Below are 14776 nucleotides of genomic sequence, written 5' to 3' on the forward strand. Positions count from 1 at the left end.
ACGCAGTCAGGAGGTTGATAATAAACAAAAGATGTATTATATTAATATAAGGAGTACATATATTTCTTTCTACCCACACTTGGAACTCTAAACCAATATTAGATATTTGCACACAAAAAGTCTGAAATTCTACAAGCATTTTATAAACTAGTGAGTGTCCACCTAATTAGTTGTGGAATTAGGGGGATCCATTCCCATTGCCTTGTAATAGGCCATCTCTGCAGTAGCCATGCGATCCTGAAACATTGTCCATTCTCTTCGACACCTTTCTCTAACCTGAGCCAATATTAAATGTTGGACCTTCGACATATAATCAGAGATCAACATACTCCGACTACACAAACACTTGCAGAATAATATGCATCATAGGAGTACGGGTTTGAGTTCACATACATTAACAGATATCTTGGTATGATATAATGAAAAGAACAAGCACCTTAAATTTCATCTACGAACGCAAAAGTTTGAATGTGGTTTGGCATATCCATATGCATAGTCAAAATGTGATTAAGCTGTTACTATTAGTTTTTATTAATTTCATACTTCCCTTAATCATCGGTCATTCATGGTCAAATTTCAGTATAAAGGAGAATGAAATATAGCTAACATACCCCTTCCCATGGTGCCTTTCCATTCTCCGATTTACCCTGTTGAAATAAGAAAAGAAGATAATCGTTATAGCCAATTTTCGTACTAGTCCCATATACTCCAACTGCATCTGAAAGTTGGATATACCTGGCTTCCAAGAGATGGAACAGTTTGATGTACAATCCACTGAGCATCTACAACTCCTATCTTTTCATGAGCGGGCTGCTCATCAAAAGGAACTATTAGGATAAAGGTCATTTCAAATGGAACATAAGGGAATTTGTCCGCACAGCACAACAACCAACCTCCACGCATCTCCTAAGCGCAAAATCAAGACCCCATCCATGGACCAAGTCATTCTGCAATAAAGAATCAACAATTCAGATGATCTATGTAGGTACCAAACTACCAATTTTCCTCCCCCCTTTGCTCAATATTGCTTTTCATTTTACTCTACATTTTTTTCTTTGCCGGCTCTACTTTTAAGTTTGTGGGAGAGGGGTTAGGGGTGGGGGAAGCTGCTGCAATGAATAGAAAAGCATGAAAGATCTTTAATAATTGATACCTGGATCATATGCCAAACACAACGCCACGCCTCTCGAGAGAAAACCGGTGCCATGATCTCAACAAATCTGATTGCAAACAAAATAATAGTTAACATAGACACCAGCCCTCCTTTTTCATTTTTGACAAATAATATTGAGACCAAACATTAAGAGAAGAGAGTTGTTATTGGTTAATATTATGCATTACATACGCAGCACAAGGTGGCAAATGTGGATCAGCGCACCAGCCAGGTCTTTCTTCTGTTTCCCTGTAAGCAGACACAATAAACTATATATGAGATCAAGCTCTGTGTGCATGATATGCTTTAATCAAAGCAGTTGTAGGTATAATGAAAGTACTACGTTCCCTACTTGTGAACTTCAGTATCATTTCTCCCTTTTGTCATCTGCCATGTCAACCCACTGTTTGGTTCTAAACCAGGCTGTGAAATATCCAAACCATGTTTCATCACCAACTTTATATATCTGCAGTTGCATTAAGCCTTAAGAGTCTACATAATTCAATATATTTGTTGATTCACATGGATCTAATAAGAATCACTTACTCCTCCGCGTTAAAATTTTCAAGCCCCAAGTCTTCATCCCAGATGAATATATAGTCATACAGTGCTACAATGTCAGGATGTAGAAAACGTTTTGCGTACCACCTTTCAACAAAATGAATGAACTTTGCACTTACATATCCATCAAAATATGTTGAAGAATTGAGGATAGAAAGAATTCACAAGAAAGGTACCATTTAGTCTGTTTTGGTGAACTGACATGGATAGCCCGCGCTGACCACTCAAGGTCATCCCATTCAGTGGTTCGGCCATCATAGTGAAACAGCATAATCGTAAAGTTCTTTGAAAACTGTTTACAATACAAGAATAAGAATGTAAAGATACATAAGTAAAACTTTGGACTTGAATCTTCATAAGTTGGCAGCATACCCACCCTTAACCTACATTTACTTTCTACAAGTTTTCCATTTTGAAATGTAAATCACGAATGGCAAACAATCCAACAACTAATAGAGGGCCTTGACAATAACAGAAAAACTTTAAGACTTTCAAAGAAACAAGAAACCAAGACTTAGATGGGTAGCAATACTGGGAAACGGTATAATGAAGACCTCCACATGTGGTGCTACCCACCCCACAATGAGCGCCCATCACTGGTAACTTTAATTCTGTAATGAGATTAAATGTGGAATTGGCGATAAGATTGATTCTTAATGATTTGCGGAGATTCATCAATAAATTTACATACATGCAACAGGAACTAAGGGAAACATTATAGATAAGAACAACCAAGGTATTGCACATAAAACAAAGCAAGATTTTATGCTGAAAAGAAAAAAAACAGCAAATAATAATACTCCATCCGTTTCAATTTGTTTGTCTTACTTTCCTTTTTAGTCCGTTGGAAAAAAATGTCTCTTTCATTTTTTGGCAACTCTTTAATTTCAACATTCTAGATGGCATGTTTAAGACCACAAGATGATAGGAAGATTTTGGTACATTCTACATATCTTTAGTTTAAGACCACAAGATTCAAAAGTTTTCTTTACTTTTTTAAACTCCGTGTCAAAATTCAAATGGAGGGAGTAATACATCAGTTACACTTTGGTCCCTTATCCATGAACAAAATAACCCCTAAAAAGGACAGAGCGGTGCTTAAAAGAGGGAGTATGAGAAAAAGGAGCTAGAGAGACTTGGGCATAACCTTTTTTACTGCTGCATCAATGTTACTCTTCTGCTGGAGGCCAACTGTGAAGGTCACAAGGTACCTTGGCTTGATGATCAAGTCCTGCATATCAATTAATGGAGCTGTTTATGATAGAGGGACATAATACATAATCATTATGTTTTCTCATCCCAAAACTCAAGGGAAGGAAAGGAGAGAGAGACACGAACATTGTTCAGTTTTAACGCACAATGGCATCATAAAATCATATTTTATCTGCCCTTGAATTGGTTCTCATTAATCATTATAGAAAAATGTTTGTTTGAGAACTAGAAACCAGACGAATGTAAGTACGTATCTATCAGTCCACTTCAGCAGTTCCCTCAATATATTTCAGATGCTATTTCCCTATCCATCTAACTTCTGTAGCAAACATACTTTTGTTTCTGATAAAATGTGTCTGGTTGTAAGATTATAAACCAGGGGCAATAAGGTAAAAGGGTGTACTAGCAACCAATCCTTTTAACATGTGTCTGATATGAACACCCTCCTTCCAATTAAACTTAGCAACTATTGGAAAATCAACTAATATCCAGAAATAAACTTCAAGAAATGGTTAATCCCATGAGTGGAATCATGGAACAAAGAGAGTATCAGCAATGCATTAACACGTGGATTTTTATTTTTTTTGCATTTTAAGCCACAAATTATGCCATCAATTGACATAGCATGAACTAGTAATTGTTGACAAATAAAAAGAAGAATCAGCAGAGTACTTCAATAGGCATACGTGCAAAATTGACAGACCTCACTTGGCAGGCCCCACAGCCTTCGAGTATAAAGATCAGATTCAGATGTTACAATACCCGGGGGTAGCCTCTCGGCACCTCTGGGATTTGACGAAACCCAAATCTGCAAGATTGCCCCAAATAGCATAAATATCGAACAGCAATTGGTATATAAACTTCCAAGATCTGGAATCATGGAAGTGCAATCTTATAGAAGTATCTGCTATAGCAAACAGTGACAAGTAACGAGAAGCTGATGGAGCCTATATGAGTGACAAGTAAAATACCTTTGGGGCATTATTCTTGTGTGAACTGCCAACGCGATCCTTCAAGGATTTCAAAACATTTAATAGAGCTTGAGTTGAGAGGCCTGACTTTTCCATGTCAGGTAGATCAATCGATGGGATAAGATTAGTAGGTAAGGGCAACTGCAAAATTGAAGTCCACAAGCACATTACCTTATTAACTCTTATTCAACTGAGACTTAAAAATAAAATGTCCCCATTAAATATGTTTATATTAAGATCAAAATCAGAAGAAGCTCCCTTGCCTTGGACAATGAAATTGTAGGAAAGGTTACACCTAGGAAAAACCCGAATACAACTCCAATAAAAGTAGTCACAAAAAGCCTCATCTTTTCATTCCGTCTTCTCGAGTTTGAGCTGTGGCAATTCAGCAGTAAACTAAGCTCAATATCACTTTTTAACATTAAATGGAGAAAAATAAATAAATGGATCAATCAACCAATTACGCCTAAATCCCAAACCAGTTGGGATGCCTATATGAATTTAAAAACCTGCGTTTCATTGGCGTCCCCATCTTAGTCACAAGCTCACAATCCTTTTCAGAATCAGGAAAGGACTAACATCTGCTTAGCCCAAATATGAGTTGGGAGATTCCAGTGAAAAATTCCCCTAAAACCAGAAAGCAAAAAAGATCAGTACTTTGCAATTACTAAACACTTTTGAGTAAAGTTCCCATTTTTCGATTCATTATATCTCAAATGTTAACAAAGATTTATTAATTACTTAACTTGGTATATACTAGTCAGTTCAAATATTCCTAAAAGACAAATAATTGCAATCTTGGTCATAACAGTACTCAAATATTAGCCTAAAAAAGAAGCAGAAAATTTTCTTGAAATGTTCTAAAAACATATATCTGAAGAGTAAAGTTGAAATCTTGAATCGAACCTGAAGTTGAAGTTGCTGATCTGAAGGATTAGGAAAGTAAGAATCTATGCTTCACCAAAATCAAAAATTTGGAATGTTGGAAGTTCAATGTTTCTTCGGAATCTTTGATATAGGAAAATATCCAACCTTGGAATTGTCAAAAGGGAGCACAGATACTCCAGTCTTTTTTTTTTTTAGTTTATGTACTAAATTAGTGGAGTATTAAATAACTACTCCTATTTGATTTTGAAATAAAAAGGTCTATACTAGATAAAGAAAAAATGGAAATTGAAATTAACAGAACCAACAGATGGAAATTTTTCCTACTAATGCACCCTGGTCAATTCACTGAAGTGAACATAAATCTTGAATATCAAGATTCAAAAATATGTGTTATTCGTATAAATGCTAGTAAAGAAAAATAAATAAATTTAATAAATACAAAATTAGTTTGATCAAGAAAAAGTTATTTGGTCACTCTAATCATATGATATTTTACTTTGAAGATGTCTTAAAAAAATGAATATCAATAAGTAACTTTTATTTTAAAAAAAATGAGTTTGTGACTTCAAAAATAAAATAATTATCTGCTACAACAAATAAAAATAATCAAATAAAACAAATCTAAATTTAATTAAATTTCAATTCGAACACGTCAAATCGATTGAAAAAAAAAAAAAGTTCCTAACTATTGTTACAATTCAGAGAACATGGGATTTGGCTTTTCAGTTGAATGTATGTGTGTGGCTACAGATTTGGAAAGCTTCGTTTACGCCAAAAGCAAAATTAGCAACAACGGACCCACATGTATAATTTTGTCTAATTAACTATATTTGAAATTGTTAAAACCACACCTTCTTGTATGCATCAAACAAGAGTATAATAATAAGGTTAGCTAAAACACTAAAATTAGAGAATCAAAGAAAGCAGTTAGTAATTACTATGTTTAACTCGCATAATTCACATACATCATTACCTTTTTATTTCATTTACTATTTTTAGATTATTATGAAGGAGGAAATGATCTTTTATGATCACTTACAAATTGAACGAAAGAAAATTACATTTTCAGATCTCCTACGTGTAAAAAAAAATTTTAAAAAAACTCCTATTAAAAAAAGGACATAAAATTTAAAACAAATTTGTAAGAAATTACAAAATTAAATCTGCCGTTACAAAATCATTGTTGCATGATAATGTACTTTCAACAGGTCACTCAAATGTATATAGTATATTTCCAGCAATAGATTGCACCTGTACAGATAAATTTAGAAGACAATGGTTAAATACCTGTAAAAATTATTTTAAAAAAATTATTGTGTCTTCTGAAATCTTATTAATAAACATTTTCACCACAATTTATAATTAACCAACATTCTCAGTATAATCCCACTTATGAATTTAAGAAGGATAAAGTGTACTCAAACATTGCCCCTACCTCGTGGCTATTAAGGGCGAGTGCTTTTTAACCCTGATAATACCAGGCTTTATCGACTATTCATCAAGAGAGATACCCATTTAAATTAAATATTTATAACACAAAGGTCAAATTGACATTAACTAAGAAATTATACAACGTTGGAGACAAATAGTCTAAACTCAGACGGCAGCAATGCCAGAAAATGCATTGAGGAAGAAACAAATGGATAGCAACAGATGAAGCAAGGAAAATAATGTCCTAAACTTGTTTTTCGAACATCAAATATTACACCAAGTGATTAGGTGCTAACAAAAAAAATGAAATATTACTTTTAACAAAACAAAACAAAAAAACTAGGAGAATGCATAAACCCTTTCTCCTGTAAGTTAGTCAACAGATAATTTTAAACTTACTTGCATTGACAGTGCACAAAATAATCAGGTTATTAATAGTTAATTACAAGTAAATCTATGTGATACGCATTAATTGGTAACTAACTGCTTTTGATGGTGTAAAACAATATATACGTCGATGTATATAACTTAAATCCATAAAGAAGTGTTTGGCATCCTAATCAGATGACATTTTGCCTAATGAGATTCAGAATTAAGGGGATCAATTCCCTTTGCCCTTGTAGTAATAATCTTTCTCTGCAGCAGCCAAACGCTCCTTGAACATTGTCCACTCTCTTTTACACCTTTCTCTTACCTACGCCAAAATGAAAGCTGAACTTAGACAATATAATCAATGATCAGCATAATTCTTTGTAACAAGATCAAGAAAACACTTCATCGGTGAAATGTGTTATATAGAAATATTCATGGAGAAGGTTTCTCCAAATAATGCATCATCAGGAAGTTCAGATAGAACAATTTAATATTGTGTGATTCAATGAAAAGGACACGCATAATTTCGTTCATAAACCCAAAAGATTTGAACTCAGTCTAAAAGTTCATTTGCAAATTCAAAATGTGATGATATTGTTTTTTGGTTATTGGTTTTTCATATTTCTTTAACATCCGACTTTCTTGGTCAAATTTCAATCTAGTGGAGGATCAGATATTGCAACATACCCCTTCCCATGGTGCTTTGCCTTTCTCTGCTTGTCCCTGTTGAAAGAAGCTAACCATATTTACTGCCAACTTATAACCTAGTACGGCAAAAAAACAAGGCTGAAGCGGGGATATACCTGGTTCCCGAGTGAAGGGACAGTTTGATGCACAATCCACTGAGAATCTACCACTCCTATCTTTTCATGGGCTGGCTGCTCGTCCAAAAGCATTATTAAGATAAGGCCAGTTGAATAAGAATACATGAGAATTTTACCACACAGCATATGGTGGATTACTTCCACACATTTCCTGAGAGCTAAATCGAGACCCCATCCATGGACCAAGTCATTCTGCAATGACAAATAAGAACTCATATTTGTGTTAACGAAATGGTTACTTATCCTCCAACCCTGACACCTCTTATGTGCAATATTCATTTTCATTTTACTCTATATTTCTCACTTTTGCAGGGTTGTTTTTCCAGATTGTAGGAGGGGGGGTTAGCTGCAAGAAATGTCAAAAAAGGATAAAACATAGTTTATACCTGGATCATATACCAAACACACCGCCATGCATCCCTAGAGAAAACAGGTGCCATGATCTCAACAAATCTGATTGCAGATAACAATAAGAAAAACTACTGATACCACCATCAAGCGAGAAGGTAGTTCGTAGAAAATAAATATCATGCATTAACATACCCTGCACATGGTGGCAAGTGCGGATCAGTGCACCAGCCAGGTCTTTCCTGTGTTTCCCTGCAAGCACAAACAGTAGACTGTATATGAGATCAAGTGCTATGTGTGCATGGGATGCTTTAGTCTGCAGTTATAGATAGTAATGCACGTGTCCCTACTTGTGGACGTCAGTGTCATTTCGTCTTTTTGTCATCCACCATGACAACACACTGTTTGATGCTACACCAGGCTGTGAAATATCCAACCCATGTTGCCTCACCAACTTTATATATCTGAAGTTGTAATTGTAATAAAACATTAGAGTTCATAAAATTCAACGTATTGATACACAAGAACGTGTGAAAAATCATTCTTACTCCTCTGCATCAAAATTCTCAAGGCCCAAGTCTTCATCCCAGATAAATATATAGTCATAGGGTGCTACAATGTCCGGATGCAGAAAGCGTTTTGCGTACCACCTTTCAACACAATGAATGAACTTTGACAAATACATCAAAATGTGCTGAAACACTTAGTTACAAAGGAAGTTGCAAAAACAGTTACCATTTAGTTTGTTTTCGTGTACTAACATGGATAGCCCACTTTGACCACTCAAGGTCATCCCATTCACTTGTTCGACCATCATAGTGAAACAACAGAAAGGTAAAATTCTCTGAAAACTGTTAAAAATGCAACTGTAAGCATGCACAGCCACAAGAGATGAAGGTATGGTTGGTTTGTGGACAAAATTATGGGAAACTATAATCCCACTGAGGAACATGCTGGGACTATCGCAGGAAGTGTCTTATTTAGGGGCACATACCTGACAAAATGGAAGGGAAGAAACATCATGACTATTGAAAATATTAATAACCACGAGCTATGTTTAAGTGTACACAAGTCAAGCAACATAAACTCCATAAGGGAAAAAGATATAACATCTTTTTGGTGAAGTTAAAAAAACAATAAACAAGGTTTTGTTAGTTACTAGTATCTATAATCACGTAAACAGATTTTGTATCGATTGAAATAGTTAATGCTTAGTTTAGCATTAAAAACCAAATATTTTGTGCTTTTATGCATTGTACTGAAGTAAAATTGAGTAGAAAATATCAAACAGTTAACTCAAGAAAACAAACATTAGAAAATGGAAAATCTTCAAATTTCCTTTTGTCAAAAGATCAATGTTTCTGGAAACTTTTTGCTGTCCACAGCTTTTTATTTTTTGCCCCTTTTGAGAATTGTGAGTACAGTTTTGGATCTCCAACATGACTTTTCTAAAGCATTTGGCAACCTAAAACATGATTGCAGTTGCAGGCAAAAGTTATATGTTAAAATATCTGGCAAACAAAACTAAGGTTAGGCCTTATCTAGTCCCTTATTCACAATCAAATGATCTCCTGAAAGGACAAGTCCAGGGCTCAAAGGAGTGAGTAGAAGGGAATAGAGCTAGAGAACTGTTGAGCCTAACCTTTTTCACTGCCGCATCAATGTTATTTTTCTGCTCGAAGCCAACTGTAAAGCAAACAAGATACCTAGGTTTGATAATCAAGTCCTGCAGATCAATTGATGAAACTGATTCAGATTGAGTGATATAATGTGTAGTCATTATGTTTCTCTATCCCAAAAAGGAAAGCAAGTGAGATAGAAGAATCGTTGATGACGTTAACTTATTAATCTTATACTAAAATCATGTTTCAGCTGGCTATACAACGATTCTCGTCAATTATCACAGTGGATTATATAAAGTTATATGTTGAAACTATATTGACTGCTAAGGCATAATGTTTCTTCAAAGCCCTACAAAACCAAGAGGAGGCAAGAATGGCAATAGCTCACTTCAGCAAGTACGTTGTTTCCAATCAGGCATTCTTGGTTTCCTATCCATCCGAAAATCTTGAAGCTAACTACTTTAAAGATTGTTAGGAGGGCATAAAGTTGAAAGGGTGTATCACAAGTAATTATTAGTTTTATATGAACTCTGTGCAATTTCTTTGACTTATAGACTATTCGTGACTCAACCAATATCCCTGAAATCAACTTCAAGAAATGTTAGTATGTGAACTGAGCATGCCATTATTCATGGAAAGAAACCTTTTGGTAATGTGTTAACACATGGATCATTTTCTTTGCATTCTAAACCTCCCCTTGAAATCAACTTCAAGATATGTTAGTACCGTGAACTGAGCATGCCATTATTTATGGAAAGGGCTTTTTTAGCAACGTGTTAACACATGGATGTTTTCGTTGCATTCTAAACCTCACTCTATACATTGATTTGCATAAAGCAGTTGTCAAATTTGAAGAATACAGACCTCACGGGGTAGGCCCCACAACCTTCGAGGATAAAGATCAGATTCAGATGCAACGATATCCGCTGGTAGACTCTCAGCACCTCGAGGGTTTGATGGAACCCAAATCTGAAATATTTGTGCAAATAGCATAAGTCTTGAAAGGCGGTATAAATTTCCAAGAGACAAAATACAATCTTATCTGTATATAACTAAAATTGACCCTCAATATCTGAATGTAATAATAAAATGAGAATCAGAAACTTTGTTGCACCAAAGTCTCAGGAGAAGCTGCTTGGAGCCGATATAAGCAACAAATGTTATTACCTTTGTGTCGGAATGCCCTTGGTTGTGTGAATGGCCTCTGTGGCTCCTAAGGGAAGACAATACATTTAATAGATCTTGGGTTGAGAGGCCTGAATACTTCTCCTCAATGCAAGTGAGATTAATTATTCCAAAAAGATTAGAAGGTAAGTTCAGCTGGAATATTGAAATATACAAGCAGATTATCTTATCAGCTCTTATACAAATGACTCTTAAGAGAAAAAAATGAGGCATTAAATCAGGGGAGCACTTAAGTTTTTTAGTAAGCAGTGAGTGTGTTCTTCACATATGTAGACAGTTAGAATGTAGAACCCATTGAATGTACATCTTAAATTCACCCCGGATAATTTTTTTACATATCTTATCAAATTCAATAACCAAAGTAACTTCCTTGCCTTGGTCAATGTAAGTGTAGGAAATGATACGCCTAAGAAAATACCAATCACAACTCCAGCAATGGTTGTCACAAGAAGCCTCATCATTTCATTTCCTCTTCTGGTGTTTGAGCTGTCACAGAAGGTCTAAGTTAAAAACTTGATACCTTCTTCGACGTTAAATATTCTCTCAAGAAAAGGCAATAAAGGACCCATAAATCACTTTAAAATTAAAAACCTGCGCGTAGGTGAACCCATTCTGTTCGCGATCTCCTCGGAGCAGTTTCAGAATCACCAAAGGAGAAGCCGCAAAGAGTTGACTTCAGTGACTCACAACAGAAACGCCAAAACTGTATTGCATTATGGTCAACCCTAAAACATCAAAAATGATTCCTTTACAGTTACAAATCAATTTCGGTTCCCTTATCCCAAAGGCAATTGAGCAAATTAGATTACTTGGATCGCACTAATCAATTCAAACTTCACATTGCTCCATAAATTTGTCAGACAAGAGGATAATTGACTTAAAAATTATGCAGAAATTTCTAAATGTTCCGTAGATATACCTGAAGTGGCTAATCCGAAGGATTAACGAAAGCCAGAGAGTTGCAAAGCTATCAGAAACTCAATCTTTGCTTTTGGAAATCCTAAAAGTTTATTTATATCAATCAATCAATCAACACAATTAATTTAGGTAATTATAGGTGAAAATATAGCGTTTGAATTGTCAAATAGAACGCTCAAAAACTTGGAACTTTAATTGTTCTTTGGTAAAAATTAGTGTCAAGTCAACCATTGTCGGTGACATGTTCCAGCACGTCTTATGAGCGGGAAATTTAAATTGTATCCCAAATTAAGTGGGATTTATATATAAAATGAGGTCATGGGTGATTGTAATTTTTTTCCTTTAATAAAAACAGAAAAGATCATATTAGCATTATCCCTTAAAATTGGTCTTATAATGCATAATCTGAATTAATTGAATTTCAACATAAATACCAAATGTACGCATAAACCAAAAGAATAAAATTAAAAAAAACTAACCAAAAGTTAGCAGTGATGTGACACACTGGCATCATTTGAAAGAAAGAACGTCGCATCGTTTATGAAAGTTTTCCTAATATTCCGTATTAACTACGGATACAGTGACAGAGAGGGTAACCGACGGAAAAGCTTTCCCTATAGCCAAAGGGCAGGCACTTACAAAGGTTAGTTTTTCTTCCCCGGTCTCATTATGACATATACTCAACATCATTTAATTTGTCAAAAGTTTTCTTTTCACTTATATTTAATATTTATATTGAAATTTGATTAAGTTTAAATTTGTGAGAAAAAAATCCCACATCAAAATTAATCACATTCTAATAAAGACGGTATTTGTGAAAGCTTTAAATGTTGCCTTTCTTCTTTGGTTGTCTCAAGTAATTCTTTTTTTTTACCATCTATTTTTAGAGAAAATCATGAACAGTCTCTTCTCAATTGATAACTATTCCTCGAAAACCCGTTAGTATAAGATTACAGAAGAAAGTATGCCTTAAGTTTTTCTTTAATTATTGTTGGTGCCTGGTGGTATGATAATTTTTTTAGTCACGGCTAAATTTTTCTAAACAAATCACGACGTAATGTCGTGTGTGAAGCACAAGCAATTTAATAGTTTTAAATACAGTAAAAACAAATGGGGATCGTGAAATTCTTTAATGGAAGTTTACGTCTTACTTTTTCGGAATTCCTTTCTAGACACTATTCCTCTGCCCATTTTTAAACTAATAGATAGTGGTATATTTGCAAAGTGTTATAAAAGAAATCAAAAAGTGGATGTATATGTGGTCATTTTTAATGTAATGAATAGTATTTTTATGTTCATGCGTCTTGTACTATCCTATAAAAGGCACCGCATTTGCAATACAAAAACACATCAACACTGAAATCTCTCAACTCTTTTTCTTTCTCTTACTCCTTCTCCTTCTTATTAATTTGCTAAGTTAGTTTATTTTATCACGTTATCACCACGAGCCTCCATCACTTTGAGCTAATTTTAAAAGGTAACAAAAGGGTAAGAATTTTATTTATTTAAAATGTCTAATATCTCTATAATTGAATTTGTTACTCTTGATATATCTGGAAAATGTTATTCATCATGGGCACTAGATGCTGAAATACACCTAGAATCGATTGGTTTGGCAGACACCATCAAAGATGACAATATGACATCTAGTTAAGAACATGCCAAAACCATGATATTTCTCCGTCACCATCTTGACGAGGGGTTAAAATTATAGTACCTCACATTAAAAGACCCTCTTAAACTGTGGAAGAATCTAAAAGAAAGATATGACCACCTGAAGTTGGTCATCCTTCCACAGACACGCCATGATTGACTCAATTTGAGATTAATGAATTTTAAAAATATAACTAAATATAATTCTGTCTTGTTTAGAATTATAGCACAGTTAAATTTATGCGGAGAAGAAATCACTGAGCAAGACAAACTTGAAAAAATATATTTCACATTTCCACCTGCAAATATGCTCCTGCAGCAGCAATATCGCGAAAAAAGTTTTAAAAAATATTTTGAATTACTTTATCATATTCTTATTGTTAACGCCATAAGGAACTGTTAATGAAAAAGTCATGATAGTCGGTCTGTTGGTTCTTTGTCACTCCCTAAAGTAAATCAGGCAAACTTTAACCAACGAGCAAAAGGTCATGGCCCCAGTCTTGATCGTTGTCGAAAAAAGAAATTATAATCATGATGCTCGTCTGGCACCGAGAAATGATCAGCAACATAAAAAGAAGAGTGAAAAGCAAGAAGCTATACCAAAGAAAAATTCAGAAAGTATATGTCATAGATGTAGAGGTATGGGCATTGGTCACGGACTTGCCAATCGTCAAAACGTCTGGTTTAGCTATATCAGACATTTTTAAAGAGAGCAAAAAATAATCCAAAGATAAACTTTATCTCTAAAGATAATATTGAGCATATGCATCTAAATAGTTTTCTTTTTATTTGTCTATACTAAATAATATATATATATATTTTAATTCATGTAAATAAATAAAATTTGTATAATGAGTCATATTTTAATTATAACGTCTACCTTATTTCTTTTTGAAGAAAAATATGAATATGCCTCAAATTTTGTTTGGATCAATAATCAATTACAAGGATATTTATGTAATTGATAGTGGAACAACTCATGCTATTTTTAAAGATGAGAAATATTTTTCCAACTTACTTAGAAGGAAAGCAAATGCTACTACAATTTCTGATAATTCAAAAATGATTAAAGGCTCCGTAAGAGTTATTATAATTCTGCCTAAGAGGATAAAAATTATTATAGAAAATGCACTATTCTCTTCTAAATCCCCAAGAAACTTGTTAAGTTTTAAAGATATCCGCAGAAATGGATATCATGTTGAGACACTAAATGAAATGAATATTGAATATATTGGTATAACCAAGAGTGTCTCAGGCCAGAAATATATTTTGAAAAAATTATCAACTTTGTCGTCTGGCCTATATTATGCAAAAATTAGTGCAATTGAAGCACATTTGATCGTAAACCAAAAGTTTACTGATCTAAATACATTTTTTCTATGGCATGAGCGAGTAGGTCATTCTGAATTAATAATGATGAGACGAATTGCATTTTCATCAGGGGGAGTAAAATATGCGTTGTACTCTTTTTTTTTTAACCAAAGTTTTGTCCCACTGAATTTTCTTGATAAGGTTTTTAATGAGGCAACACTCAAGGCGTATTATCAGATGTGTGTACTCTTTTTCCTTCATTAAGTTTTTTTTCACTGAATTTTTTCTAATAAGGTGTTAACGAGGTACATTATCATTTGATGGACT

At 34.1% G+C, this 14776-nt stretch overlaps 2 protein-coding genes across 8 annotated transcripts; both read right to left on the reverse strand.

Moving 5' to 3' along the window:
- Positions 1-14: 14 nt before the first annotated feature.
- Positions 15-4987, reverse strand: LOC129874848 (uncharacterized). 3 transcript variants are annotated; one of them, XM_055950221.1, is made up of 15 exons: positions 4804-4987; positions 4407-4524; positions 4161-4272; positions 3898-4038; positions 3630-3734; positions 2862-2945; positions 1891-2006; positions 1700-1801; positions 1506-1619; positions 1346-1402; positions 1154-1220; positions 894-947; positions 736-810; positions 612-647; positions 15-300 (listed from the first exon to the last, which is right to left on the reverse strand). In XM_055950221.1, exons 2-15 carry the CDS (start codon positions 4427-4429, stop codon positions 163-165), a joined length of 1224 nt encoding a protein of 407 aa, XP_055806196.1. In that variant the 5' UTR covers positions 4430-4524; positions 4804-4987; the 3' UTR covers positions 15-162. The 3 variants fall into 3 exon arrangements, with proteins under 3 accessions (XP_055806196.1, XP_055806197.1, XP_055806198.1); XM_055950222.1 differs by having other exon boundaries at positions 15-276; positions 4804-4986; XM_055950223.1 differs by lacking the exon at positions 4804-4987 and having other exon boundaries at positions 4411-4524.
- A 1613-nt stretch (positions 4988-6600) lies between these two features.
- Positions 6601-11665, reverse strand: LOC129874400 (uncharacterized). 5 transcript variants are annotated; one of them, XM_055949686.1, is made up of 15 exons: positions 11487-11665; positions 11159-11292; positions 10942-11053; positions 10550-10702; positions 10247-10351; positions 9403-9486; positions 8496-8611; positions 8309-8410; positions 8111-8224; positions 7956-8012; positions 7799-7865; positions 7551-7604; positions 7392-7466; positions 7276-7324; positions 6601-6910 (listed from the first exon to the last, which is right to left on the reverse strand). In XM_055949686.1, exons 2-15 carry the CDS (start codon positions 11176-11178, stop codon positions 6894-6896), a joined length of 1125 nt encoding a protein of 374 aa, XP_055805661.1. In that variant the 5' UTR covers positions 11179-11292; positions 11487-11665; the 3' UTR covers positions 6601-6893. The 5 variants fall into 5 exon arrangements, with proteins under 5 accessions (XP_055805661.1, XP_055805658.1, XP_055805660.1 ...); XM_055949683.1 differs by having other exon boundaries at positions 7276-7311; positions 7799-7832; positions 11487-11662; XM_055949685.1 differs by having other exon boundaries at positions 7276-7311; positions 10550-10645; positions 11487-11661.
- Between the last annotated feature and the right edge of the window lie 3111 nt (positions 11666-14776).

The sequence above is a fragment of the Solanum dulcamara genome, chromosome 11, assembly GCF_947179165.1.
Source record: "Solanum dulcamara chromosome 11, daSolDulc1.2, whole genome shotgun sequence".
Lineage (NCBI taxonomy): Eukaryota > Viridiplantae > Streptophyta > Magnoliopsida > Solanales > Solanaceae > Solanum > Solanum dulcamara.

Bases quoted from the DNA above. Each gene is read 5' to 3' on its own strand.
- LOC129874400 (XM_055949682.1), bottom strand. From the start codon at position 11,178: ATGGGTTCACCTACGCGCAG. The intron at 11,054-11,158 runs GTTTTTAATTTT...CTTCTGTGACAG, and splicing joins ATGGGTTCACCTACGCGCAG to CTCAAACACCAGAAGAGGAA. The intron at 10,703-10,941 runs GCAAGGAAGTTA...TCAATATTCCAG, and splicing joins CTACACTTACATTGACCAAG to CTGAACTTACCTTCTAATCT.
- LOC129874848 (XM_055950221.1), bottom strand. From the start codon at position 4,429: ATGGGGACGCCAATGAAACGCAG. The intron at 1,802-1,890 runs GTACCTTTCTTG...TTTTGTTGAAAG, and splicing joins TCACCAAAACAGACTAAATG to GTGGTACGCAAAACGTTTTC. The intron at 948-1,153 runs GTATCAATTATT...TCTTTATTGCAG, and splicing joins GTGTTTGGCATATGATCCAG to AATGACTTGGTCCATGGATG.